The following is a 27,994-nucleotide window of genomic DNA, read 5'->3' on the forward strand; positions in this document are numbered from 1 at the left end:
TCACCCAGCCAGGACGGCCAGAGGAACACCGAGCGAAGGACCCCGCGCTGCCGAGCGCCGAGTCATGGATCCCTGCCCAGCCGCGGGGGTCGCTCGGCGGAACAGCGCCCCCAGGCGGCCGCAGAAAGGACTGCGGGGCGGTAATGGGGCGGCAGTGGGGGCTCTCTGTGGGGCGTACTGGGGGGCACTGGGGGGCCAGTTTGCAGCTGTGCTCCCACACCACGTCCAGAGAAGGGACAGGACTCACAGCGCCCCCCGCCCCCGCATGCCATGCTCTCCACCCCGCACGACCCAGTGCAGGCAAAGCACCCAGCAGCCAGTGCCATGCTGACCCTTCCAGTGGCAGCACTGGCCACACGCTCCAGTCCCAGCCCTAGAGAAACACAGACACAAACAGGACCTGGAACAGGACAGCAGGATCTGGCCCTGCGGTTTTATTGAATCCAGTGTCCCTGAGGCTTCCACGGTGTGGGGCACATGGGGGTCTCACTCATCCCAGGGGTTCTTGTCAGTGTCGATGGACATGCAGTTGTACACGGCGTAGCGCAGCAGCTCCTCGCAGACCTTGGCCCTGGCAGGAGGAATGCTAGGTCACGGCCATGATGGGCACAGAAAACCTCAGGCTTCCCTCCCCACACCTGCCTGGACATTCCCCAGGGGAAGGCTTGGGGAGTCTTGATGGGAGCCCCAACACCAGCCCCAAGGAGTGGGGAGCATCCTATCCCCAGCTCAACTCACGAGGAATAGTTGGGCAAGAAGAAGGTGCAGGAGCAAGTGCAGGCCTGTGGCATCAGGTCCAACGCATCCAAGCTGGGGAGAAAGGAGAGTCAGATCCCAGCACAGGGCAGGGACCTCACATCATATGGGGACCCCAGCAAGGCACAGGGACCTCAACACAGACAGGATGGACTCACTTTGACCTTTCCGGGTAGACATTGATCTGAACTGGGAGGCGGCTCCGGCCAGTGACGAACTTGAGGAAACGGCTGAGATCCTCTGAGGGGAAGGACAGAGCTCAGTTCTCAGGGACAGGACTGTCCCAGTCGCTGCTGTCACAGCAAGATCTGCCTTGCAGAATCACCCCAGGAGCATGGGGCAAAGCTAAGGGATGCCCTCAGAATCCCAGAAAGGGCCAGGTTGGATGACCCGAGCCAATTCCCAGGGAAGCACCTGGTGAGCACCCCTGGGGCACAGGGCAGTGGGTACCCTGTATCCTGGCCTGTTCTACTGCACATGAAGAGCAGGGAAAGGCTTGGGGTCACTTACCGCTGGTGAAGTTTTTGAGTGCCTCCAAGAAATACTGGATACGAATATCATCAGCGGAGAAGTCATCAAACTTGACTGCGACAAAGAGCGTGCAATGGCTTAATTAGAAACTCCCAGGAAAGCAAAGGAAAGGAGGAGACCCTCTGCTCCTCGGTGAGCCCATAAGAGCCCCTGGCTCCCCTGAGTGGGATCAGCACTTTGTGTCATGGTGGGTGGAGAAACAGAGGTCCTAGTTTGCAGAGTGGCCACTTGCCTCTGCCCACAGCAGCTAAGGACTGGGGTCCAGTGGGGTTTGCCGCTAAACCTCAAGCATCCAGGGACCCTCCAGCTTATCCTCCCCCAAGCTCTCAGGCACCCCATGACCAGGATGTATGTGCAGGACAGGTATTATCAAGGGAATCCCCTGCCCTTAGGGAGGATCCCTCAGCCCTGTGACTTACTGAACTTCTGTAGTTCAGCCACTGTGATCTCCGGTTCCCCGCAGATCCTCTTCTCCATCTGCTGCCAGGTGAGCAGGTCCAGCACAGGCTGAGGCACCACACGGAGCAGCCCAGCACGTATGGCTGCAATCTGTGGGGACAGAGGATGGGCCCCATGTCACCACAGGGGGTCCAAGCCCTGGGCAGCGACCTAGGGCTCTGGGGACAGCAACCACAGGACCCCAAAAGGGATCCCCAGGGCACATGGACATCCTGGGCATGGGATGCAAAAAGAAACCACCCAGCTGGAGCAACCAGCAACCAACATTTTGGCAACCACCAGTCCCACAAGCACCAGGATGTCTTGCCATAGGAGCAGGGTCCCCTTGAAACCCTGGGGGACAGTGTCACCTGCTCCTTGCTCTCCTCCAGCCGAGCCTTTTGCACCAGGCGGATGAACTCCTTGCGGTCCTCGTAGCGCACAGGGGTGTTGCTGCCGTTGGGGATCAGCTCCACCGTGCACTGGTCACTCAGCACTGTCGTGTAGGTCAACTCTCTGCCAAACGAGAACTCAAAGCCTTCCTTGTCCACCCTCTCCAGCACCTCCAGCAGCTTCACCTGCAATCCAAATGAGCAATAGCCACCACAGTGGAGGCAGAACAGTCATGAGAGAGCACAGTGCTGCCCTGCCAGCACCCAGCCCTGCTCACCAGCTCTGAGTCCACAGTGGCAAAGTCCTTGCTCCAGCTGACCTCCTCCCCTGCCAGCTGCTTCCACACCAGCGCCGGCAAAGACAGGATCTGCCAAAAGGAGTGGACACAAGCATTCTCCCTCTGCCTCTCCTTCATTCATGGGCAGGTCCCTCTGCCCAAGACAGGGTGGTCCCTTCCAAGTCCCCTCACTGGCCAGGAAGGCTCTGCTGTGCTCACCAGAAATTCCTTGCTCCTCAGAGCTGCTCCCATCAGCTGCCCAATCCACTCATACTTGGGAAAGTCCTTGCAGGAGGGGTTGGGGACATACATGTCCCTGGTGTCACTACTGCTGTTAGCCTGTGGGAGAGACAATTAGGACACAGATATTTGACAAGCAAAGCACGGTCTCTCCTGCAGCCTCCCCCACAATCACCCCTCCACCTGCCTCTCCAGCCCTTTACACTCCTCCAGATCTCTACCACCAAGGAACAAGCACAGCTCCCCCAGCCAACAGCCCTGCAAGCATTAAGATAGGGCCAACACCCCAGGCTCTGCTGACTTCCCTGGCCTGGACAGGCAGACAGTGGGATGCCAAACCTGATTGGAGGTGCGCACAAAGAATGGCAGGGGCACCGGGACATCGCTGGAGCTGGGACACAGTTCCTCTGACACATCTGACAGGCTGTCCCGAAAGCCACCGCCTGCCGGGGGGGCAGAGGATGGCTAGTGCCTGACACACCAGGGCCAGACACTGAGCCACAGGATCTGGCCAAGCTGCTCCCCTCCCCGGGGCAGCAGCAGCACTGGTGGGGTAGGGGACATACAGGGATGATCTCATGTTTGAGGAGCAGGGCTGCCTCTCCCAGAGCAGCTAGTACGCCATGGGCACCCACTGAGCTGCACCCCAACACAGGAGATGCCAGGGGAGAGCTCTCACCGTTGTCAATGATGCCCTCAGTGATGAAATCACACTCCCACCACTGGCTGTAGGTCAAAGGCCACCTGTGGGGAAGCAACAGCCCCATGTACATCCCTCCTCCGAACATACCAGCAGCATATGGAATCCCCTTGCCCCCTGCTCTGGGGAAATGACACCTCACAAATATGACACTGAAGATCTACCTGTAGTCCAGGGGTTGATTGTTCTTGGAAGATCTGAGGCCTTCATACAGCTGGAGAGTAGTAGAGCAGAAAGGGGATGAGATGGGGGCGAGATACCTGCTGAAGTGACAGGTACCTGGCACAGGGCATGGTGTTGCCATACCTGTGTGAAGACGGCGTTCCTACAGCTGGGGTCCAGCGCAGGGTTGGCTCGGTGCTCCCGGGCCAGGAGCCGGTTGATGTAGAGCTTTGGCAGGGTGTGAGGAGCAGAGCTCTCCGAGGACTGCAGACAGTGGGCAATGAGGGTTTCACTCTGCTTGGACAGCAGCAGGAATGGCTTCATGTTCTAACAGGAGACAAGCAGGGATGGTTAGAGGTCTGATCCTGCCACCACCTGCTGTCTTCCTCTCCCCAGATCAGCCCTGATGTCACAGGGGATGCTCCTCCATCCCTCAGGCAATGCCAGACATAGCAGCCCTCAGGCCTGGGCTGGTCTGTCCCCACTGGATCAAGGAGGAAATACTACAGCCCCCAGAAAATCTGAACTTGTGAGGAGATGCCCCTACTGGCACCATCCCAGGGAAGCCTGGCACATGCTCACCCTGAGTGCATTGAAGGTGCCGATGCTGTCTTCGGAGAGAGGGATCAGGTAACACAGGACACTTTCCAAGAGCTGGACAAACCTGGAGACAGGAGAGAAGCAGTGTGAGGCTGCAGGAGAGCAGCATTTCACCACAACCCCTGGGCACTGTGCTCCCTGCACATGGGTCCCCTCCAGGTCATGGAGGAACATCCAGCCAGCACCCTCCGGCCAAGCACTTTATTTCTTTTCCCCCAAGAAAATGCTGCAAAAAACAGCAGCCCAGCCCATGCCACCGCACTGCAGCTGGATCACTGCAGAGGGTCTCCGTGGGGTCAGTGCTGACCCCAGCCTGCAGCTGCCCTGCAGGTCAGGGCATGATTCCTTTTGGGACTGAGATCACTGGAGGAATTGTGGCATCCCTGTGCCATACCTCTGAATGAGCACAGCTCGCCGGTACAGAACGTCAGCATTCACCCCTTCCAGGAGAGGGTAGCGAACCAGCCGGGCTGGCTGGAACATGTCGGAGTTCAGGATCAGGTCCCACTCCCAGAAGGACATGATCTTAATCCCCTGCAGACGGACATTGTACCCTTGGTCTGCCAAGAAAGAACAGTGATGCTGCGTGTGCTGCGGCCAGCATGACTTGGATGCTGCAACCAGAGGCAAGGTGCTGCCAGCACCCGCAGCATCTCACATGAAGCTCATTCCTCAACCTTCCTGCCAGTGGATCCCAAAAAGGAGGCAGTGTGGCAGGAAGAGCCACAAGTCCCAGGACTAGCTGCAGGTTTAAGGCCAGGCTGGGCTAGCAGCCACAGTCTGGGTGCACAGGCTCACCCCGGCACTCCAGGAAGCGAATCTCCAGCACCGGCATGTGGGTTTTCATGTCGCGAAGGATGCAGACATTCTGGTAGCTGTTCCTGCACACAGCACAGAGGGAGATGGCAGAGCCATGAGGCACAGACAACAGTGAGGTGGCCAGTGAGGCACAGGCCACTCTGGCTCCCCAGCCAAAGATGTGCTTCTACCCATGCAAAAGCCCCCCCACCTCACCAGGCCTGTGGCAGGAGGTGCCCAAGCAGAGAGAAGAGGCTGTCAGAGGCACAAAGACGTTCTGGAGAAGGTGGAAGCCGCATCCAAAAAGCCAGAAAAGAGCATAAATTCAAAGCAGTACAGAAAAACAAGATGGCTGAGAGCATGTCACTGTTCTTGGGGGGGTCCCAGCACATCTCACAAGGGCAGAATCATCCTTCAAGCGGAGTTGGTCATGCAAGGGTGGTGTGTTTTTGAAAGAAACAGGGATTTGTGTAATTGAGCAATTTACTAAGTGTATTTTCAACACCTTTGTCAAGGTCCCATCAAAGTCCTGCGAGCCCATGGGGAAAAAGCCATTGCAAGTATTCAGATACAGTGAGGAGCTGGCTCCTGCCACTGCAAAGGACACCTCTGCAGTCTCATGGGTGCTTCTTCAGAGACAGATTTCACTGCTCAGCCAGAAAACATCAAACAGGCATGTTTTGGGGGAAGGTGAAGGACTTTGTACTCCTATGTAAGCCCCTGGCTGCCTTGAGAAGGGTGCTCAGGGCCAGGGTGGAGATGGAGAGGTGAAGCACATCAGGACTTCTTGGCTACAGCATGGCAGAGATGCTCAGGAAGGTGGCAGCACTGGTGTGTGTTCCCAGAAGAGAGGAGGAAGAGGCAGAAAGACCACCAAAGTCACCAGGCAGAAGGAAGCACGGTGCAGACCACTTGCTGCAGCATGGGTGAGGAGCAGGAGAGGAGATTAAGGCACTTGACTAGCACACGGAAGCAAGGGACCACCACACCTGTGGGAGCAGATATAGCCTGCACCCAGGGAGTTCCAATCCTTGGAGAGCCACTGTCACTGGCAAGTCACTCAGATCCAACCCCAACCCCATCCTTAACATCTGCTCAGGATGCAGAGACAGGTCAGGAGTTTGGCACAAGCTGGGCACAGGCTGCTCCTCACTCATTACTCACTCATTAATTAGGACTGTTCTCAGGCGCTGCAGCCTGCTTGGTGTTCCCCCATACACAGCCACTCGCCTGGGTACATAGGAGTTGGACTGCCCATCCAGCATCAGCCACAGTCTCCTGGGGGTGAGAAGAGCAAGGAACAGCATTGTCCTCCCCTCATGAGCTGCGTGGGCCTAGAGATGCCCCCAGAGTTAACCCAGGCCTGGGACAAAGCTGTGTCTTCCTGGGGTGCCTTTTGGCAGCAGCTGTTCCCCACCTCAACCCCACACCCCCACTGCAGCTGGGGGAAATATGGGTTGAAGAGGAAGATGGTGCTTTGCCCTGCACCCTGCCCTTCCCTGGCACAGCTGTTGGCATGGAGGGGGCACCCCGAGGTCTCACTTGACAATGGCGCCTTTCTTCATGTTGAGCCGCACCCAGTGCTGCCCCGGGGGCCCGCTGCTCTCCCAGCAGGTGTATGTCAGGTTGTCCGTCAGACGGGCTGCGCCACAATCCTCCTGCAAGAGTGCAGCGACCAGAGGAGGGAGATGAGCATCCTTGGACACGCCATGGCCTCCTCCGAGATGAGTTTTGTGGGTTCAGAGGAGGTCAGGAACAGCCCAGCCCCTTGGTTTGGTAGGCTGTGAGTGGATGGTGGCTCCCTGACACAGCAAACCGGGCATGGCTGTGGACCCCTAGTGCTCCAGAGACACAATGGGGTTTGGTTCCCGACACCCAGCTCCCAACAGCTTTGCTAGAGCAGCAAAACCCCCCCACCATCCCATGCCCCTTGCAGAGGGGACAGCCACTGCTGGCCACTCCTCCCCACATCTGTGGTGATGCTCACATGTCTTATGCTGATTTTAGGCCGCAGAGGAGCCCCACTACGCACCGTCTGTGAGGAGACCTCGATGCTGTTGATGTGTTCTTTGGTGCAGTCTGCGCACTGCAGCTTCTTCTCGCTGTGATCGTATAGGAAACGCCCCAACTCCATGTCATGCTCATAGGTCCAGCCTGGGGGCACGGACCTGCAGGGAGTCTCTGTGTTAACAGGATAAGGAGAACACGCTGTGCCCCAAACCTGCCCACCAGCAGTGTGCAGGAGCCTCAAGTGAGACTGGCTGCAGTGTCTCGTGGCCACCAAATCGGCATGGTGCCAGGCCACTATCCCTGCAGCAGACGGATGGCACGGGTATTTCATCACCACCACACCAGGCATTTATGGCCACTCCAGCCCAGTGGGAATAGCACACAGTCACTCCAATGGTCCGTGGAGCAAAGGCCATCTTTGCTTGAGCAGCGCGGAGGTACCAATGCAAAAGGCATCTCATGGCACCCATCTTCCCCCCTCCAGACCCTGAAGCCAGTCCTGGCCCTGCAGGCATGTCCAGGCCCTGGCCAGTAGCCCCTCAGGATGCTGCAGTCCTGCTCTAGGAGATGCATTCATACCTAAACTTCTGCACCGCGGCCTCGTCCTGCTCTATGAGCCTGGGCATCTCTCCAAGGCGCATGGAATACGTCAAGTCCACCACTTGTTCCCAGCTGGAGCAGCAGGGGCAGAGGAGTCACACAATGGAAAAGATGTGTCAGTGCTCAGTGTGTCAATTACTGCCTTAGCCTGAAGTGTAGTCACTAGTGATAGGGCACTGTGGGTGACACCCAGGAACAGCTGTGGGAAGGATGAGTGTCCTTGCACCCGGGTACAGGCTGGGACAGAGCAGGGGAATCCCTCCCTGCCCATGACCTTCCGTCATGAACATAAAATTTGAGCTCTCTGATCACTGCACTACCTCTGTGACATCGCTCAGCACAAATCCAAATGACTCAGAACGCCCCTGGCATCATCTTTATTCTGCTTTATTCTGCTTGTGCAGGTCCTGCCACAAGCAAACAGGATTAGTCTACGAGGGAGCACCCACCGGTGCTCGGTGGGGATGTGTCCCACCTGCGCTGGAGGGAATGAGCGGGCTGTGCTGGGCGTGCCCAAGGGATTTGGGATGGTTTGGTTGCCTGTCCTCTGTGGGGACCGGTCACACGCGTCTCCAGCGCCCAGAGCCCAGTTCCTGCCGGGGGCGCAGCGGGCCGGGGTCATACCTGACAGCAGGTCTGTAATCAACGCCCAGCGTTTGGTGCTGACACTGGATCCTCTGCACGGAGTCAACCGGGACTAATTTATCTCCTCCCTCTCCGAACCTCTGCGCCAGCACCCAGCCCTCGCCCAGGCCACGGGTGCCCGGGTACTCCTCCAGCTGCTCCTGAAGGCACATCCCGTCCTGTCACCGCCGTCGGGACCCGGCATACCCGGGTAGTTCCCGGTGGCGGTCCCGCGTTACCTTGCTGAGCTTGACCCAGAGCCCGGCGCCGTTGCAGTACTCCTCGCCGGTGGCGCGCAGGCAGCCGCCCTTCCGCACTTCGATCGTGGCCCGCGCCGCCCGCTTGCCGCCCCGCGCCGGCCCCGGGCTGTCCCACACGCTGAGCAGGCTGCGGGCGGCGGCGGCCGCGGCGGCCGAGGGGTCCTTGCAGATCTTGTACTGCACCTCCCGCGGCACGTAGCAGAGCGCGGCGGGCAGCGCCTGGGCGCGGCGGAAACACTCGCTGCACTGCAGCAGGAACCGCAGCCGGCCCAGCACCTGGTGCGGTGCCTCCCCGCCCGCCCTCATCGCGCTCCGGCCACCGGCTCCGCGCCGCTCCGGTTTACGGCGCCCCGGGCTGTCCCGACAGTGCCTCGACCGTACCCGCCCCGGAGTGCCCGCCGGCCCGGAGCGCCTCCGGCGGGGCCGCCGTGCCCGCCTCCCTCCGGGGCCGCCCCGCCTCGGGCAGTCCTCGCTTCCCGGCTGCCGCCTCCTCGCCGGGCAGGCGCCGCTCCGCCCGTGCCCCAGGCACGCCCCAGCGCCTCTTCATCATTCTCGGGCAGCCGGCTGCGGGCCCCCTTTGCCAAGATGGGACTCTGTTACGCCCACTTCAGTATCCGGCAGGAGCTGACCCGGGTCACAGGCATCCCCTTGCCCTGTGGTTTAGGACTCTGCTCCCTCCCGGCCTCCAACATCTCTGTCATTGCCTGCATTCCTACAAGCAAAAAGGGAGTCCTGTGGCATCGGGGCACAGGGCTGCATCTCCAGCATGGATAAGGAAAAGACCTGAGTGGGAATTCTGGTATGGGAGAGCCAGCTTCTGGCTGTTATATCTCTGCCCTGGGCAGGACTGCAGAAGGTGGAGATGCTCCAAGCACTTGCTGGGGAGGAGGACAGTCTTCCCTGCCCAGAACAGCTTTACCCCAGGTGGCAGAGGCATCCTGGCAGTAGGAGTGAGGCCATGACACTCAGCAGCACCCAACCCCACCCTGAACAGCAGTGTGTCACCCCATGTCATGTCTGCTTGTTGCATACCACAGCAAGGCGGTGGCAGAGAGCAACTCAGCTCCACCCCATGCTACCTTAATTTCTTCAGGTTGGGCACAAAGGGCTGAGTTGAGGTATCATGAAACAAGCAGGCTGGCAGAGTTCAAAGGTCCCCACAACCCCCCGGTGCCTGCCTACTCTCTTGGCAGGTCAGAGTCCAGCTCCATCCCTGCCTGCAAAGGCACACTGCAGAGAGATGCAACAGCTGTTCATCCCTGCAGTGTTATCTATTGAACAGGCATGACTGTACCTCACTGCAGCAATGGCCTGCCTTGCCATGAACCACGGTGCAGAAGAAATGCAGACTTTGGCCTAGCTCTTCCCTGCAGTAACCACAGTCAGGAAGGTCCTGGGCCCTCCCTCAGCAGCCACGTTACCCTGTACCACTGGTTTGCAGAGCTGCTGCAAAGGGTTGAGCCCGTTAATACTCTGAGTCACCTCTGTGACATTACTTTGTGTGCAACACAGGGCAGGGCTGATGTCTGCATCACCTCCAGCTGCCTCTCATGACACTAGTCTTCATTGCTGTTTAGAATCACGGAATCATTTAGGCTGGAAAAGACCTCTAAGTTCATAGAGTCCAAGTGCCATGTTTATCACTAAACCATGTCCCCAAGTGTCACATCCACTATGTAACACAACAGAAGGGCACAGGAGCCCCAGCCAGACCAGAGAAATCATCAGGAAGGCCAGGAGCAGTTAGTTAATTCATTTTTAGATCCAACATGAGGTAGGGACAGACAAAATCTGTCAAACTACTAAGAGTCTGTCATACTCCAGGGTAGTAGTAGCATAACAAGAACAGCTAGAGTACATGTGCGTTATTAATCACCTGAAACTATTCTGTGACAATCCAGCAAGTTGAAGGCAGGAGAGAGCAAGTGGTTACGTGGAGCCATGACAACATCAGTCCCTCCCCCAGCTCACCTCTACCTACCCTGAAGAGCTGCAGCTCTGGCACACAGAGTTGCTCCCCAGCAGCACAGAGACACCAGCACCTTCCTTAGGACGGTACTGGCTTGAAAATCAATCTCCACTGATTTGAGACTGGTTGTTGGGGCAAGGACATGCAGCTGCTGGTTCCTGATGCTCACTCAGGGGGACTCCTGCCCCAGGCCACATGCAGCAGGATTCCAGGGCAGGGGCACTTGATTTGTGCCTTGTCAAACATGATAGGAGACACTTCCTACCCACAGCTTTAGAGATCAGAGAAGAAACGTGGCCCAGCACTGACAGAACACCTATTCTGTGCCCCTGAGATTGGCCAGAGTTGAGCCAGGCTGACCTTTTCCACAATTTGCTGGGCTGTCACAGCAGAAATTCAGTTTGTGATTGGCTTTAAAACACAGCAGATGAGAGGACCACGCAGGGGACATCCAGGCCAGCTCTCAGCTCCCCCCTTCCCAACTTACCTTTGCACAGTGAACTGAACAGCACAAGCAGTGGGTTACCTTGGCATTATTCCACAGCAGCCATGTTTTTTCATATACCCTCTGACCATGTATCAAACAATGTCACTGCTGCAATGGGCTCCTCCTCCTACTAGAAGGGCTTTCACAGGTCTCTCCACCCCAGTACACCACCACAGCAGCAACTGCTGCAATTCTCCAACATGTATACGGTGGCAACACAAAATAGACAGTAAAACAATGGTTTATATGGTAAAAAGGTGTTTTACTCAGTTTGCTTGTAGGAGTTAAATCCAGACCATCCTGGCTGATCCCCTTTCTGCCAGGGCCATGGTCCTGTTACTACAAGTACCTTTTAAACAGAAATCCCTGTCACCAGCTAGATCCTTTCACGAGAGTTCCAGCAAGCCCTTGGGCAGCACTCAGTGGCAGGAAATAGGTCAGATGCTAAAAGACCTTGCTGGAAGGAAGAGTACAGAAATGCAGGAAATGTGGGAAAAACTAGTTGAGAACTCCATAGTCATCAAGTGCTTCAGGTTAGTGAGGGCATAGATCTAAATCTGGCAGGATGAGACTGGAAGGTTGATCACAGTGCCCAGGGCTGTACAAGAAGTCTTGAGCATCGCCAAAGATAGAGTTGCCACAATGCTTTTAGGGAAGGATCCCACCACTTCAGCCAGGTTCTGGTCTCAGCATTGCCTTGCACAGCAGCTCTCTCCTCATTATGGAAGGCTGGGGCTTTGAGTAGAGCTGTCTAAACACATCTCAGTGAGAAACCTGAAGTGTTCTGGGTGTACTTCTGTAATTACCTCAGTTACTCTCCTTCAGCTGCAGCTGCTTCCAAAAAGCAGGGGAGCCAGAGGCACTTGCTCCCCCACAACTGATCACCCCAAGCAGCCCTAGCTATCTCCTAACCTGCCCATTCCCATAGGTGACATCAGCTCACCCTCCACCAAAGACTAGGGCCATCTTATCCATCCCACCCTGAACTACTTACCAACCAACTCCTGCCCAGCAATAGAGAGGAGTCTATTTTATCGCTGCTTCTAATTCTGCTCAGTAAATAAAGTAGCCTCCTGCTGATCTCTGGTAGAGGCAAGAGGGCAAGGTTGGAAAAAAGCAGTATCAATTCCATCCCAATGTCAGTCCGTTTTCAGATGGCTCATTTCAAATCCCAGCTTGCTGCTGCAGGCTTCTTCCTCAACACTCCTGACTGAGGGCAAGCCAGCAGATCAAAGTCCTTTCACCAGCTTACTCATGCCCATTTAAAACAGACACCCTAGGAAGTGACTCAGCCACCAGCAAGGAAAAGTATTGTACTGGCTCTGCTCCTGTTCCCATCCACGCTGTTGGCTGAAATCAGTCACAAAGCCACAGAGATCAATTCTGAGACGACTCTAGGATTTACAGAAGACCTCCTCTAGCAGAGAGGACTTCACACCCACCCAGCTGAGCATGGAAGGCCCTGCTGCAGCCAAGGGCTGCCATAAACAGCTTCCCCATTCCCCCCCCTGTGCTCTCTCCACTCACCACAATGCAAGAGATGGCAGCACATGCTCCTTCCTGGTCTTACATCCCTTTTAGCAAAAACCCTCCTCAGCAGATCTGGGAATACATGTTTCAAAAGAAATTTGTGAAGGGAAGGACTTTGTTTACAACTGGAAGTGATTTCTGGATGACATACTCCTTCAACAGAGGACAAAAAGCCATAAAACATTAAGACAGGATAAATCTTCATTCAGAGCATCAGCCTCACTCCAGTGCAGCCCCCATGACTGTGTGACTCACAGTAGTGGAGGTCCAACAGACCACACAGGCTGGAGCTGGGGTAAAAATGTAGACTAACATCTAGCAGCTCCCAGTGATAGGCAATTACTAGCCCTGCCTAGAGCTGGGAAGATCCACAAATATTTCCAAGAAGTTGTAAAGGTTTCATTGCCCACTTCTCACTCACAGAGCACGCGTTCATCTGCTCAAGGATCTCCAACTCTTGCTTCCCTTCTACACTGCTCTAGGGCAAAAACTTTTCCTATTCACCTGAAACCTCCATGTCCTTTCCCATGGATTGGGGGGGGGGGGGGGGGGGGGAACAGAGCCTGGCCACTGCCATGCCTGCTACTGCTTTAACCTCTGCAGTCTGGAAGATGAACTTGGCCCTGAGCAGATCTCCATGAGAACTAGAACAGATAGCTGTAAAACTGGCATTCAGGGGTAAAATGAGGCTCAAAGAGCCTGGGAGAACAGCTGCCAGGCCACCAGCATGTTGGATGCAGAACTAAAAGAACAAAAGGGAAGCAGACAGTTCCCACTCACTGTGAGGGAGCAGCTTCCCCAGCAGTCGCTGCTGTACAAGAGGTACCAGGGACAGGAACTCAGATTTTGTGTGATGTAAAAGCATGGGAGTCCCTTTGGAAGCACCCACAGTCCTGCTGTGCAGGTCTGTTATGACACCTGGTGGCCAAGGGCACCCCTGCAGCACCTGCCACCAGCCTTCCCCATTCTTCTTAACCCTAGATAAATAATCTCATTTCCATTGACCTCATATGAGAGCAGGAACAAGGCAACAGAGTGTGTTAGTCACCCCATAGTCTCAGCAGCAGCTCACAGTTCTCTATCCTGTGCTGTAAGCTGCTGTGCAGCTTTGTCTCCTTTACCCCACTTTTGTTTGAGCAAAGTGCAGCCTGGAAGGAGCAAGCATTGTGGAGCTACAAGATGTGGAGAGGAAACTCATTGCAAGAGCCTACCAGACCTTTCTGATGCCTGAGGGCTCAGCCAGGGTTCCATCATTGCAATCACATTTACAATCCAAGCGAGCTCCCACCCTGCTGAAGACCCAACCCTTCATGTCCACTACTGGGATCCAGGCTTCACACCTATATATTTATTATATATACACATCCCGTGGGGACAAGGGAATGCTTCCCATTGCACGGTTTTCTTGAAAAATTGTCCATGCTGGTTGGTCAGGCTGCAACATCACTCTTCCCAAGGACTCATATCTGTGTCAATGGCCACACAGTTATAGGCAGCATAGCGCAACTTCTCTTCACATACCTTGGCTCTAGGGATGGCAGGAAGGAAAAAAAAATAAAGATAAGGAGGAGCTGCCATTGATGCATTTGCCAGTTGAGAGGACAAGATGTTTTCTGAAATGGAGGATATGCTTCACCAGGGGCTCAGAGAGAAACTCAGCAGCCATGTGGGACAGGCGGGGGATTGCCATAGTGAGCGTGGCAAAGTGATGGGACCAAGGTTAAGAAGAGAGCCCACACACAGTCCCCCAGACACAAGGAAGCATTAAAACTTACGTGGCATAGTTGGGCAAGAAGAGAGTGCTGGAGCAGGTGGATGACTCTGGCAAAGCATCTGTTGTCTCTGAGCTGGGGAGAAGGTGACAAACTGGTTAGAACCAACAGACCAGTGAGGCAGGGAGCCCAGACAACCCACACCTTTGGTGTGGGATCGGTCAGCCTTGCAGACTACAGAAGAATGGACTTACCCCATCTTGTCTGGATAGATGTAGATCCGTGCTGGAAGGCGACTTCTGCCAGTGACAAATCTGAGGAACCGGCTGCGATCCTCTGTGAAGGAAAAGCAAAGACATCACCAAACCCTAGAGGGATGTGAGAGGCAGTACAGCTGCTTCCAGGAATTCCCAGCACAAGCAAGCAGTCCCTTCAGCCTAGCTGCTTGCTTTCCTTGAGTGGTTTCGCTCCCAGCCAGCAGGCAGGAGCTGTCATGGCACAAGATATGCATGGACAGACCAAATTGCTCACCATTGGTGAAGTTACTAAGTGCTTCCCAGAAGTACTGAACACGGGTATCCTGCGGCTCAAAGTCCTCAAACCGGGCTGACAGAAAGGATACAGAAAAGGTGTTTAATAAAGATCTGAGCTCCTCCCTCTTTGGCAGTGGGTGCCTGCAGGGTGTGACCACACAGACCCAAGGTGCAAGGAATATATATAGTCAGACCCCTCCCAGGAAGCACAGCCAGATCCTCATCTCAGCTCCACAGGGGCTCAGATACTGGCAGCCTAGGGATGCCCCAGCCTCTACCATGAGGCCCACGATGGAGTTAAAGGACACACCTGTCACCATGGGCACCCAGCTAAAGGCAAGAAGTACACAGAACCATATTTTCACTGTAAGAAAGGCTAATACTGGCCTCCCACACTTCTCTTTGTGCCACACAGACAGAAGACACTCTTGTTTTCAGGGAGAGAGTTTTCAGCAAAGCCCTTCACTTACTGAGCCTCTTCAGGGCATCAACTGTGACTTCAGGGTCTCCACAGACCTTTTTTTCCAGCTCCTGCCATGTAAGGAGGTCAAGAACAGCTTGGGGCACTACCTTCAGCAGCCCAGCCTGCATGGCCATGATCTGAAAAGGAGACAAGGCAGGTAAGCAGCATGTCTTGCCTATTTCCCTAACTCATGGTTGAGCCTAGGGACCCTACTGGATTCAAGCCATGTGACAGCTCAGCACATGCTCCAAGGAACCTGAAGAAATGGGACATAATCCCAGAGAGATGCATCCCTGTTCATTCAGCCAGCCTGTGTCAGAGCTGTGAATAAAACCCCCTACCACCCCCACTACTAGAAGTCACTTCGCTTCTCACAGGCTCCAGGATCCCACTGAAAGGGTTGGATACCACTGATCTAATGAGCACAGGGACACTAAACACAGTCCATTTTACAAGAAACAGGCTGGGGGCAGGTCTCTGGGAGTCAATGAACACCCACAGGGTGGGACAGTGTCACCTGCTCCTTGCTCTCCTCCAGCCGAGCCTTTTGCACCAGGCGGATGAACTCCTTGCGGTCCTCGTAGCGCACAGCGGTGTTGCTGCCGTTGGGGATCAGCTCCACCATACACTGGTCACTCAGCACTGTTGTGTAGGTCAGCTCATTTCCAAATTTGAACTCAAAGGTGTCTTTATCCATGACTTCCATCACCTCCAGGAGCTTCACCTGCCCAGGCACCAAGTAAGTGCATGTTAGAGAGACGGCCAGAGAGCAATGATGTGCCCAAGTCCTCATCTTCTCCCTTCCCAGACAAGTGACAGTGACACAACATGGGATATGCTGCCCTAAAGCTGTTTAGCAGACCTTGGGCCATTGCTTGAGGCAGCGCACAGCATGGCTGCATCTCTATAACAGCATTTGGTGCATCCTTATAGCTAAGAGTTGCCCTTCATTGTGTTTATTTTACATCTCATAAGAGGAAGCAACTACATGAGGACAGGGACACAAATCAGTGCCATGCTGAGTGCCACAAGGAATAGGATAGGCACAGCCTCCCAGTCCCTCTCACCAGTACAGAGTCCACAGCAGGGAAGTCTTTGCTCCAGCTGACCTCTTCCCCTGTTAATTGTTTCCATACAAAGCCAGGAAGAGCCAGGACCTGAAGAAGAAAAGAGATTTTATTGAGTCTGTGTCAGAATGAGACCTCCCCAAAGATGGAGATAGGACTCAACAATGCAGACACAAAAAGGCTTCCCTACTTCCCCCTCCACATGCAGAGCTCATCATAGCTGAGTAGAGATGAAACATCCAACTCCCAAGCTCTCAGCAGCATCCCCCAAAACTCAGGCTGTGAGTTCTCCAAACTGCTTGGCCCCAAACACCTCTTGTCTCGCTGTGTGACCACAGAGCCTCTCCATGCTCCTGTTAGACAAGCTGCAGGAGAGGGCTATCAACTCCCTTTGCAGCAAATCTTCTCAGAGGGATGGGGTAGAAAACTTACCAGAAACTCCTTGCCCCTCAGAGCTGCTCCCATGATCTGCCCAATCCATTCGTACTTTGGGAAGTCTTTACAGGAGGGGTTGGGGACATACATGTCCCTGGCTTCTCCAGTGCCATTACCCTGTAGGAGTGAGAGGCAAAACTCCAAGTCATAATTTCAGCATGGCATGAAACACCAGACTACTCCTGCCATGCCTCTAGGCACTTCTCACAGCAGAATTGGGCTCAACCCTCCATCCCCCTTGGCAATACTTCCAGTGAAAGACTGGTATCCAGGCACTCGTCAGCATATTCTCAAATGAAATGCCACAAAGCAAACTACCCAACCCCTCACAAAGAAAAGCTTTGGACCCAGACAAGTAGGTATGTCCCTGGCATGCAAGGGGACAGGGACAGGGGTGCATTGCCAGGCATGGAAGGGTTTGCCCCAAACATCCCGATGCACAGCACCTGGTTGGATGTGCGCACGAAGAAGGGCAGAGGCACAGGGGTGTCTGCTGAGCTGGGGCACAGCTCCTCTGACATGTCTGCTAGGCTGTCCCGAAAACCACCACCTGCAACCCCAAAAGAAGGGCATTTTTAGTGATGTCAACTCCCCATGTGCTGATGCTCAGAGTTAGGGAGCAAAGACGAGGATTTCTGGTCCAACCTGGCCCTGGGTTGAGCAGGAGGCTCCTGTTAGAGCCTTATGGCAGTGGAGAAAGTAAGACAGGAGAAATAACATCCCTGCCTGGCCTGTGGAGAACAGCCAGAAAGATCACTGGCACTGGTAAAGCTGCTGTTAGTGACTAATAGTGACTAATGGAACTTTGGTCCTCCTCCCAGCAAACAGCACTCTTTATCTGCAACATAGCCAGTGGTGCCAGGATAAGGCAACCTGCCTTTCCTCACTCCTCCATGGAAATTAACACTGGGACCAACCAAAAGCACCCACAATAACAGTAACCTCATCAATCCCTGACTGCTCCAGAGGAGCTCTGGCCTCCTGCAGCCCCTACCTTGGTCGATGATGCCCTCTGCGATAAATTTGCACTCCCACCACTGGTCATAACGCAACGGCCACCTGTGGAGAACCAGGCATCACCTGAGGTGCTGCTCAAAGCCAAGGAGGTGCTGGGACAGGCACAGCAGGGACATCAACGGACTAGGGTGGAGCAGTCTGAGTTTAGGAGAGCATAAGATCTCAATCTCCAGAGACAGCTGCATCCTCAGTAGGGAGGTGACACCTTGGGGAACAGGCCATGGTCCCATGGCTGAGCTAGCTCCTGTCCTAGCAAACCCTCTCCAGAGTACAGGACATGGGCTTCCCAAACACCCTGCTGTGACAGGATACAAGTCCCAGCACTGAATGGTGCCTTCCCTCCCTGAAACACTGCTTACCTATAATCTAGAGGTTTTTCAAACTTGTCTGAGGGTTTCAGGCCTTCATATACCTGCAACAAGCAGAGACAATCAAGGTTGGTATCCCCCCTCCAGGGGGAACTGGTGCCACATGAAGGCAGGTACATCAAACACATCAGGTCTCACAGCAGTTTGGGGTGTTTGTGCACAAAGAGCCCCAGATCTCTTGGAGGTGGGGAGAGAATGCACACAGGAAGATTGGCATTACTGTAAAACCACAACACAGAACTGTATGCAGCTACTTGACTGTTGTCACACAAGAATTCTTTGCTGCCTTTTCAATGAAACAGGATTGTTACATTCATAATTAACAACATGCCACAGAGAGCATCCAGGATAGAGTATAGATTTCAACTCAGAGATCCCAAATCCCTCCTTGATATTATTCCAGGATATGGGACCATCAGCCCATGTAATTATACAGCCTGTGAGTCATGTGAAGAGGCCTTGAAGGCTTGGTCTATCTCCAGCTCCAAGCTGGCCCTTCCACCCATCTTAATGCAGATAATTTTGATTTTGGGATGCCCCACTGTCCCCAGAGCAGCAGGGACCCTTGCAGGAGGGACAGTACCTGGGTGAAGACAGCATTCTTGCAGCTGGGGTCCAGGGCAGGGTTGTCGCGGTGCTCCATGGCCAGGCGTCGGTTAATGTAGAGCCTTGGCATGAAGTTGGGCTTGCTGGTCTCTGAGTCCTTCAGACACTGGGTAATGAGAGCTGTGCGCTTCTTGGACAGCAGCAAGAACTGCTTGATGTGCTGCCAACGGCGAAGCACAAAACATGTCACCTACTTTCTGCTGAAGCCACTGCACCTCCAGGTTTCTCCCTTTCCCAGGGCCTTCCCACCCAGACACATTCTCATTGACAGTATTTTCTCCCCCTCCGCCTCTGAAAGATTCTGCATTCTGACTTAAGGGAGGATAACAAACTCAGCCCTCAATCCACCAGCTGTCATCGGACACTCACACTCCAGTGTTGCTTAGACTCTCCTTTATCCTCACTCTCACCAGAACTCTAGTCTTGCTATCCCTCTTAATTGTAATCAAAGCCAGCTCCTCTAAACAAACAAGAATCCTCAAATGCTTTGGGTCCCATGTTGACCTGGCACAGGAATTACAGTGCTTTCGGACACTAAGCCTGGAAACACAGAATGGGGCCTCCTGGTAATGTCCAGCATGTGTATTCTTGGAGAGGATATAAGGAAAATAAACAACTGGAGGAATGAACTCAGCACTATGCAAAGGATGAAATACAAAAGCCTATTAAAGCCAGGAAAAATGTTACTGGTAAAAGCCTTGATGTTTGGACAAGCCAGCTCAAAGCTGCTGGCAGGAAGCATAGGAACAGAGTGTCCTGGGCTGAGATCTTGGAAGGGATGTGCATCCAGCTTGCATGCCCAGTGCTGCTATGACCCAAGCCCCTTTAAGGGTGAAATGTTCTGGTTTGAGTCCACTTGTTAGCCCTCAGCTATATGCTTCTACATCAGCAGTTTAGCAGGAGAATAAACAATATCACCTTTCACAGTGTTAGTGACCTGAGCTCAGAAAGTTATTTCCCTCCAGCTGCTTTAAAGGCAACAACAAGCCCTGGCTGCCTCCTTTGCCACAGCATGAGCACCACCACCCTGCCAGACTGAGGCCCCAACAAGACACAGAGCCAACTGCTCACCTTGAGTTTGCTGAATGTGCCAACAGTGTGGTCCCAGGCTGGCACCAAATGATGCAGGACACTGTCCAGGAGCTTGATGAACCTAAATCCCAAAGAAGAAGGTATTGCAATAAGGAGTGATGGGGATCTGCAGAAGTCTATTGCAGACCACACACCCCTGAACACAAGCAGAAAAATAACTGATCTAAACCAAACCCGGTATAGTTTTTTTTTACATCATGGAGCCTTTGGTACTAAATTCCCACTCCCTGGGCACTGCATGGATTCGGCATCCTTTACAAGCGACTCTGCATACACCTGCCCCCAACACTGCACAGGTATGTTGTGCTTGTGACAAACAAGACACTGTGAACTTGAGCTACAGAACTCCTCTGAAAGCATGAGAGAGCCACCCCAGAGAGCCCACTTTGTTCCTAAATGACTTCTATTTTCTCCAGTGTCTAAGATGTCTGTCTCAAAAGGAACGTCATAGTTTTACAGCTTCCAGCCATGCACAGGCTGGAGATGGCATCCATCCCTGTCTGCTCCCCTCCACACAGTACCTTTGAATGAGGACGGCCCGTCGGTACAGCAGGTCAGGGTCAGTCCCTTCTAGGCGAGGGTAACGCACCAAATTGGGCAACTGGAACATGTCAGCACTGAGCCCCAAGTCCCTCTGTCGGGATGATTTGATTTTGATGCCTCGGATACGAACATCAATCCCATCATCTGCCAGGGAAGACCATGGATGATATGCCAAGATCACAAGAAAGCAAGCCTTAAATTAAGCGTAGGAGGTCTACAAGCAAAAACAGTAGGAATGTACTAGCTCCACCAGCTCTGGGGCTGGGCACTGAGAGCTTCAAATACCTCTGTGAAGAAGAAGCAAGGCATTTACAGGAGAAAAAGAATTAAATAATTGAAGGCAGAGAAAGACAGGATGAAAGCTGAGAACCTGCAAAACTTCAGATCTCCCAGGAGTTTCCCATGGTTCTTTTGAATCTCATCTAAAACAGCCCGCAGGGAGAAGTACAAGTCACAGAACAAACTCTTAATGTACAGTATTTTATGGGTGCATTATGGATGTGGCCACAACAGCCAGCCCTACCTCTGCACTCCACAATCCGGATCTCGATGACAGGCAGGTGTGTTGTCATGTCCTCAAGGATGCACACATCCCCAATATAGCTCCTGCAAACACAGCACAGATGAAGACTGAAGGGCTATTCCCTCACCCATCCTGCCAAAATCCACTCAGACACTTGTAAAGGAAGACAGTTTGCATCTTTTGAAACAGAAGCCTATGGCAAGAACTCAGTTCTTGCTTAGAATGCAGCCGAATGCCTGAACCTGCTGGTGACGCAGGTACAGGTACCATGATTCCGATGTGTCCCACAATCAGATGAGAGCCTGATGACTGTACCATGCTATTGTACATACACGTGTACGTGTATGTGCAATACGTATTACATACATATTGTACAAGTCAGGCAGAGTAAACCTGCATGACTGCTTAAGGCCAGTGTTCAGCACCTTGGGCCCCTGCAAGACCCATGACACCCTGTGCACCTCCACCCACTCACTCATCAATGCCGACGTCGTTCAGTTTCTTCAGATTGTCCCCCTCGCCCCCATACACAGCGACCCGCTTGGGCATGAAGTTCTCATCAGTGGTATCCACTGTCAGCAGCAGCTTCCTGCAAAGGGAAGCAAGACATTAAGGAGAAGGTAACTGTATGTGAACACCTATCCCTACTCCCTCTCATCACATTGTTACCAAACTGGGATTCCCAGATACCTGTGACAATGCTAAAACTCCTTCAAGCCCAGAGCCAGAGTAAGGGCAGAGGGGCAGGGAGCACAGGGCAAATCTGGGCCATGACACTCAGACAGAGAGGGAGTGGCAAAGCTTGCCCCAGTTGCTAGTCACCATGTAGAGCAGAGATGACTCTGTAGAGCAGACAGAGATGACTCACTTGACAATGGTGCCTTTCTTCATGTTGAGCCGAACCCAGTGCTGGCCCTGGGACCCATCACTCTCCCAGTAGGTGTCGGCATGGCTGTCAGTCAGGCATGACACATTGAAGTCCTCCTGGAAGAGGGCAAGTGAATGAAAGGAAGATCAGATGGGTGTAAGATTAACTTCTCTTTAGTGGTTACTTTCATCATGAATCTTAATGTCAGAGGGCATCACACTGGCCTGTTCCCTTTGCTGGGCTGTAGGTAGACACCGGGTGTGCAGAGCACACAGGACACCAGGGTTGACTCTCCAAGGTGCTCTGGGGTCACACACACAGCACAGAGTATCAAACCCTCCCTAAAATCAGCTTTACAGTGAATGTTAGCACTGGCTTCTTAAACCACTGTCCCTTCAGGGGCTATATTACACAACATGCTGCATGATACTCCCCAGGCTTTTCTCCCACAGTCTCAGAGTCCTGTCCAGGCCAGAGAAGCACAGCAAGCACAATCCATGCTCCCCAGCCCCACAGCACAGCGGGGCTGATGTAGCCTTGTCCCTTTAACCCACCGTGTAGGATGAGACATCGATGCTGTCCACATACTGCTTAACACTGCCCAAGTTCTCATCCTCCTTCCCAATGTGGTCATACAGAAAATGCACCAGGTCTTCATCACATTCGTAAGTCCATGTTGGGGGCACAAACCTAGCAGGGAAAAGGGATTACTGGGTCTGGAGAGCCAGAGGCAGCCAGGCTAATGAGACAAAAAAGGAAGGTCCATATCCTGCTTGTCTTGCTCAGTTTCCTGCTTTTTGCAGGCATAGCTCTGTTGTGCAGAGCTGCCTGTCTTCCACTCTCTCCCTCAGGTCTGCAGAAGACAGCTGTCTGGGCAGTCACAAGAGACAGGAGACTGTCCCCACCATACCAGAAGCCAGGAAACAGTTCATACCGAAGCTTCTCTACTGCAGCCTCATCCTGCTCCATGGGCCTCGGCTTTGCTCCAAGGCGCAGGGAATATGTCAGATCCACCACCTGCTCCCATCTGAAACAACACAGAGATGTGGAGTGAGAACATCCCAGGAGGAACAAGAAGTTGGTGTTCGAGGAGTAGCTGTAAGGGGAACATTTGGGTTTAGAGCCCCACTGTGCACCCTCCTCCATCACCTCCAACATGATCTGCTGTCCTTTACTTTCCAACTACGTCTACTCCTTCCACACCCCGCTGGGCATGTGAAAAGCACAGTGCCTGAGCCAAACCCAGTTCACTCTACATCCGGCATCCCTCTTGCCTCACTTCCATGAAAACTGTCCAAGCAGGCCGGGGGTTCCCCAGCCCAAGGCAGGAGGGGCCGTGGGGCAGCATCTCCAGCCCTCACAGAAGTGAGCCCCTCCGCGCTCCCGGGGACCCAGCGGGACACCGCGGCGGCCCCACACCTGATGACGGGTTTGTAATCCACCCCGAACAGCTGCTGCTGCCGCTGGATCCGCTCCGTGGACTCCACGGGCACCAGCCGGTCCCCGCCGTCGGCATGCTTGCACACCAGCACCCAGCCCTCCTCGAGATCGCAGCCGCTCCGGTACTCCTCCAGCTGCTCCTGTGGGGACAGCCGGCGGTCAGGCGAGGCCGGGCCGGGCCCTTCGCGAGCCGCCGCACCCGCGTTACCTTGCTGAGCTTGACCCAGAGCCCGGCGCCGTTGCAGTACTCCTCGCCGGTGGCGCGCAGGCAGCCGCCCTTCCGCACCTCGATCGTGGCCCGCGCCGCCCGCTTGCCGCCCCGCGCCGGCCCCGGGCTGTCCCACACGCTGAGCAGGCTGCGGGCGGCGGCGGCCGCGGCGGCCGAGGGGTCCTTGCAGATCTTGTACTGCACCTCCCGCGGCACGTAGCAGAGCGCGGCGGGCAGCGCCTGGGCGCGGCGGAAACACTCGCTGCACTGCAGCAGGAACCGCAGCCGGCCCAGCACCTGGTGCGGTGCCTCCCCGCCCGCCCTCATCGCGCTCCGGCCACCGGCTCCGCGCCGCTCCGGTTTACGGCGAACCCCGCCCGCCGACAGGCAAGATGGCGGCGCCCGGCGGGGCGAACGTCGAGCAAGATGGCGGCGCCCGTGCCACGTACAGAGGAGCGAGGAGCGGGCCAAGATGGCAACGTACGGAGGGGAGGGCAGCCGGGCTGGGAGGAGGGGGCAATATGGTGGAGGGAGGAGAGGCGGGACAACGTCGAGATGGCGGCGCCGGCGGGGCGGGATGGGGGCGGGACGGGGCGGATCGCGCCGCGTCGGGAGGCAACGGAGAGGCCGGGAAGTGGAGCATGAGGATGGAGGGTGGCGAGCGGCTCGTGTGAGTAACCGGGAAGGGGAAGGCCTGCGTCCCTTCCTCGTGTGGTAACGGGGCCATGTTCCGGCGCCTGCACGAAGCATACTGGCGTGGCTCTGGGAACGGCGATCTGGCACTGGGAGCACTGGGGATAGTGCTTTCCTGCTAAAGTCCTGTACTGGGGATACTGGTGTGGCTCTGGGGACACCGCCGAGGCACTGGAGTGGCCCTGAGATTATGGTGCTGGCACAGGAGTCCTGTACTGGGTCACTGGAGAGGCTGTGGGCGGGGAGGGAGGAGGGTGATCCTGCACTGAGAGGGATCAGCGGGGCCACTGGTGCGGTAGTTAGGTCACTGGTCCCAAGTGGAGGTTTTGGGGACTTTGTTCCCGTAGACCCCGCGGTTGCCGGGGTCCTCCTCCCCGGCGCAGGACGGACTCTAGCAGCCCCACAGCGGGGAGGCTGAGGACGGGGAGGCTGGGGACGCGTGGCCTGGCACAGACCTGGGGGAGTGCAGGACTGCCCGCCCCGCGCCCCGCTCGTCCCAAATCTCTCCAGGCGGGAGCAACTGGTGGCCCCGATAACTTAATCTCGCGGGTCCTGGGCAGCGCATCGCCTCTCCCCCAGAGGACTCCGCGGTCCTCAGCAGGAAGAAGTCCTGGGCTGTGGTGGGGATAATTTATCACATTTGTCACAGCTGGGCCCAAGCCTCTTTCTGCGGTCAGGGAGTGGGGACGAGCCCCTTACTCCGGCCCCCTCTGCCCCAGTCGTGGGGGCCTGGCAGGGCACCCAGAGCCCTCGTGGGTGACGGCCTGTACCTGCTCTGTGCTCCGCAGCCCCAAAGGCTTCCCCAAGCTGAAGAACGACACGTTCCTGCGCGCGGCGCGCGGGGAGCAGACGGAGCACACCCCGGTGTGGTGCATGCGGCAGGCGGGGCGGTACCTGCCAGGTGAGCGGTGGAGGCGTGCGGGGGGTAGCGAGGGGGCCTCAGCAAGCACCCGGTAACGTTTGTGGTGGTCCCTTGTAGAATTTCAGGAGACACGGGCAGCACAGGATTTCTTTACCACTTGCCGGAGCCCCAAATTATGCTGTGAGCTGACACTGCAGGTGAGCATCACTCCGGGGTCTGTGTGCCGCCTCTCCCTGCCCACATGGGGGTAGGGAGAAACATTGATTCTGGCCATCCTGGGTGGCCTCAGTAAACTGTGCAACCCTTGGGGTCTCCACTGCCTTGTGCTTGACCAGGTCCTCCATGGGAAGGGAGTCACAACCCCTCACTAACATTGCCTCTTCCTCTGTGCAGCCACTAAGACGATTCCCTCTGGATGCTGCCATCATCTTCTCTGACATCTTGGTGGTGCCCCAGGTGAGAACCATGCCCAATGCCATGGGGAACAGCGACTGGTAATAGGGCAAAGTTCAGGGCTGCCCCATTCCTGCCTTTCCATTCTCCCCTATCCCCAGGCACTGGGCATGGAGATTGTCATGGTCCCTGGCAAAGGACCCACGTTCACAGAGCCCCTGAAGGAAGTGGAGGATCTGCTGAAACTGCGACAGAAGGTGGATGTCACCGCAGAGTTAGGTTATGTCTTCCAGGCCATCACACTGACACGACACAGCCTGGAGGGCAAGGTGCCCCTCATTGGCTTCTCGGGGGCACCGGTAAGTGATGTGGCTCTTCTGCATGGGTTTCCCTGATGGGTTCCTCTTGGGATGAGACCTGCTATGGCACTCCCAGCTGTGGGTGCTACATGGGTGTGTAAGCGGGGGGCATTCAATGCAGGAGCAGCTGTGCTGCGGGCTCTGGGGTGCTCACAGGTCCTGCCTTCAGCACTGCGACTGGGACTTTGTGTCTTCTTTCATCTCCATCACTCTCCTCACTTCACTCCTCCCCACAGTGGACACTCATGTCCTACATGATTGAAGGTGGTGGCTCCACTACAATGGCCAAGGCCAAGAGCTGGCTCTACCGTCACCCTGAGGCAAGCCACCGACTGCTACGGCTGCTGGCCGACGTCATCATTGACTACCTGGTGGGGCAGGTGGCTGCTGGAGCGCAGGTGTGTCCTGGGGCAACGGGGACAGGGCCAAGAAGGAAGGCAGGGACTGGGGACAGGGAGCAGAGAGGGTCCAGGATGAAGGAGGGTCCAATTTGGAAGGAAGAGGAGGAACTGAGGTGCTGCTCTCCCAGTGCCTTGGGAAAGTGGTTGAGTCACCATCCTTGGAGGTATTTGATAGACAAGTAGATGGAGCACTTGGGGTCATGCTTTACTGGTCAATTTGGCAGTGCTGGGTTAATGGTCATGACTCAATAATCTTAAAGATCTTTTCCAGCCTAAAGGATTCTTTTCCCTGGCAGGCACTCCAGCTGTTTGAGTCCCATGCAGGGCACTTGGGCCCGGAGCTGTTTCAGGACTTTGCCCTACCTTACATCCGAGACATTGCCCAGGCTGTCAAGAGCAAGCTGAAGGAGGAGGCATTGCCCCTGGTGCCCATGGTGAGTCAAGGCTGCCTGGATTGAGCCTGGTATCTAGGGGCTGCTGAAGTGGAGTGCATCCCTTGGTACCTGCTTCCCCTCAGTCCAGCCCATGGAGAGGGGTCTGACTCGGCACTTGCTGCCCATCTCCTCCCTCCCCAGATCATCTTTGCCAAGGATGCGCACTATGCCCTGCGCGACCTGGCCCACGCCGGTTACGAGGTCGTTGGTCTCGACTGGACCATCCGGCCCCAGGAAGCTCGGTAAGTCTGACACAGGGCTCAGGTGTCTGGGCAAGATCCCAGCCCAGGTACTCTGACCTCCTCCTCCTCCGCCCTGAGCCATCCCAGCCATGGACATTGCTGCTCCAAAGGTGGGGATAGTTGGGCCACCATGCTACAGCTTCTACAGGCTGTGCTGAGGGGTCCTGGGTGTCCTGGGGTGGGGGCTGCAGGCACCTGGCTGCCCTCAGCCTCTCTACCACATGCAACAACTCACCTGTTTCCTCCCTGCTGCAGTGCACAGATAGGAAAACATATCACCTTGCAAGGGAACCTGGATCCATGTGCTCTCTATGCACCCAAGGTGAGCCATGGCCATTGCCAGCAACTGGGGCTAGTTCTAGCTTGTGTTAAAGGCCTTCTGCCTCAGCTTCCTCATCTGCAGCACTGGCTCATGTCCCAGCAGTCCCCTAGGCTAGCTGGGGGGGCCTGGTGCAGGTGAAATACCCTGGGCTGGATCAGTCTAACACGTGGTTTCCTACCATGCCTACAGGAGAAGATTGGCGAGCTGGTGAAGAAGATGCTGGAGAGTTTTGGGACCCAACGCTATATTGCTAACCTGGGCCATGGCCTCTACCCTGACATGAACCCTGAACATGTGGGTGCCTTTGTGGAAGCCGTGCATGCCCATTCCCGTCACATCAACAAGCACAGCTGAGCCTGGGGCCTTGGGGACAGGACTCTGGTTTGGGCACAGTCATCCATGTTGTCACAGGGCTCACTCTAGGCTGGGCTGCAGCATTAAACCAGGTCCTTCTCTGCAGCAGCCGTGTGGCTCTGGCTGGGGATGGGGAACTGGAGGGCCCTGAAGGAGATGGGAAGTCATGGCAGGCTGTGAGAGGAGCACGTGCAGTGAGGGGGAGCCCCTGAGCCCCATCCTGCAGGTCAAAATGAGGAAACAGGGAGGGCAGCAAATTGTGGAGGATGCCTCCCCCTGCCAGGCTGCAGTGTCCATGCTTGCAGCTGAGGATGTGAGCCCAAGGCACAACAGCCGTCTCCTGAGGATGGATGCGCTCAGCCCTGCTAGGGAAGGTGGGCTGCCTGAGGCTGGTAGGGTCACAGCCATGGAGCTTGGGGCACGCAGCCCACCACTCACAGAGGCTCAGCATCAGCTGTTGCACAGTCCTGCTCAGGTTGGAATGGGCAATGTGTCCTCACCCCAGGGTAGGTAGTCTCAAGGAGCTGGGAGATGCAGCACCACCAGCACCCTGCCACACTGGCTGGGATGGCGGCAGAGGCACCATGGCCCTCCTCCAGCTCCCAAAGCCTTTTTAGGACCATCCCCTTGGTCCTAGAGTGTTCCCTCATGCACACCTCCCTATCTCCTCTGATCCTCAGGGCC

The 27,994-nt window shown here is 55.4% G+C and overlaps 3 protein-coding genes across 3 annotated transcripts; 1 reads left to right on the forward strand and 2 right to left on the reverse strand.

Moving 5' to 3' along the window:
- Window positions 1-401: 401 nt before the first annotated feature.
- On the reverse strand, window positions 402-8,958 carry LOC136294696 (E3 ubiquitin-protein ligase HECTD3-like). The gene is given in 22 exon segments (XM_066192713.1): window positions 402-571; window positions 739-810; window positions 915-996; window positions 1,267-1,341; window positions 1,707-1,836; window positions 2,097-2,303; window positions 2,396-2,485; window positions 2,615-2,734; window positions 2,975-3,078; window positions 3,315-3,379; window positions 3,500-3,549; window positions 3,642-3,824; window positions 4,080-4,161; window positions 4,492-4,657; window positions 4,896-4,978; window positions 6,060-6,173; window positions 6,438-6,553; window positions 6,928-7,063; window positions 7,485-7,577; window positions 8,130-8,290; window positions 8,369-8,746; window positions 8,748-8,958. Coding segments are annotated over 22 exon segments (2,784 nt in total). The 5' UTR covers window positions 8,940-8,958; the 3' UTR covers window positions 402-486.
- Window positions 8,959-13,701: 4,743 nt separating this feature from the next.
- Window positions 13,702-23,667, reverse strand: LOC136294698 (E3 ubiquitin-protein ligase HECTD3-like). The gene is made up of 21 exons (XM_066192715.1): window positions 23,251-23,667; window positions 23,022-23,182; window positions 22,537-22,629; window positions 22,157-22,292; window positions 21,603-21,718; window positions 21,210-21,323; window positions 20,735-20,817; window positions 20,190-20,355; window positions 19,648-19,729; window positions 18,554-18,736; window positions 17,962-18,014; window positions 17,580-17,644; window positions 17,032-17,135; window positions 16,583-16,702; window positions 16,151-16,240; window positions 15,601-15,807; window positions 15,091-15,220; window positions 14,619-14,693; window positions 14,342-14,423; window positions 14,151-14,222; window positions 13,702-13,903 (listed from the first exon to the last, which is right to left on the reverse strand). The coding sequence occupies exons 1-21, from the start codon at window positions 23,575-23,577 to the stop codon at window positions 13,819-13,821; spliced, it is 2,544 nt and encodes an 847-aa protein (XP_066048812.1). The 5' UTR covers window positions 23,578-23,667; the 3' UTR covers window positions 13,702-13,818.
- On the forward strand, window positions 23,597-27,415 carry UROD (uroporphyrinogen decarboxylase). The gene is given in 12 exon segments (XM_066192716.1): window positions 23,597-23,756; window positions 23,758-23,848; window positions 23,850-23,920; window positions 24,732-24,844; window positions 24,923-25,002; window positions 25,199-25,261; window positions 25,360-25,557; window positions 25,794-25,955; window positions 26,255-26,392; window positions 26,534-26,634; window positions 26,890-26,956; window positions 27,146-27,415. Coding segments are annotated over 12 exon segments (1,329 nt in total). The 5' UTR covers window positions 23,597-23,676; the 3' UTR covers window positions 27,311-27,415.
- Window positions 27,416-27,994: the final 579 nt, after the last annotated feature.

This window comes from Chamaea fasciata, unplaced genomic scaffold (genome assembly GCF_029207755.1).
Source record: "Chamaea fasciata isolate MVZ Bird 193981 ecotype frontalis unplaced genomic scaffold, bChaFas1.0.hap1 SCAF_10, whole genome shotgun sequence".
NCBI classification, from domain to species: domain Eukaryota; kingdom Metazoa; phylum Chordata; class Aves; order Passeriformes; family Sylviidae; genus Chamaea; species Chamaea fasciata.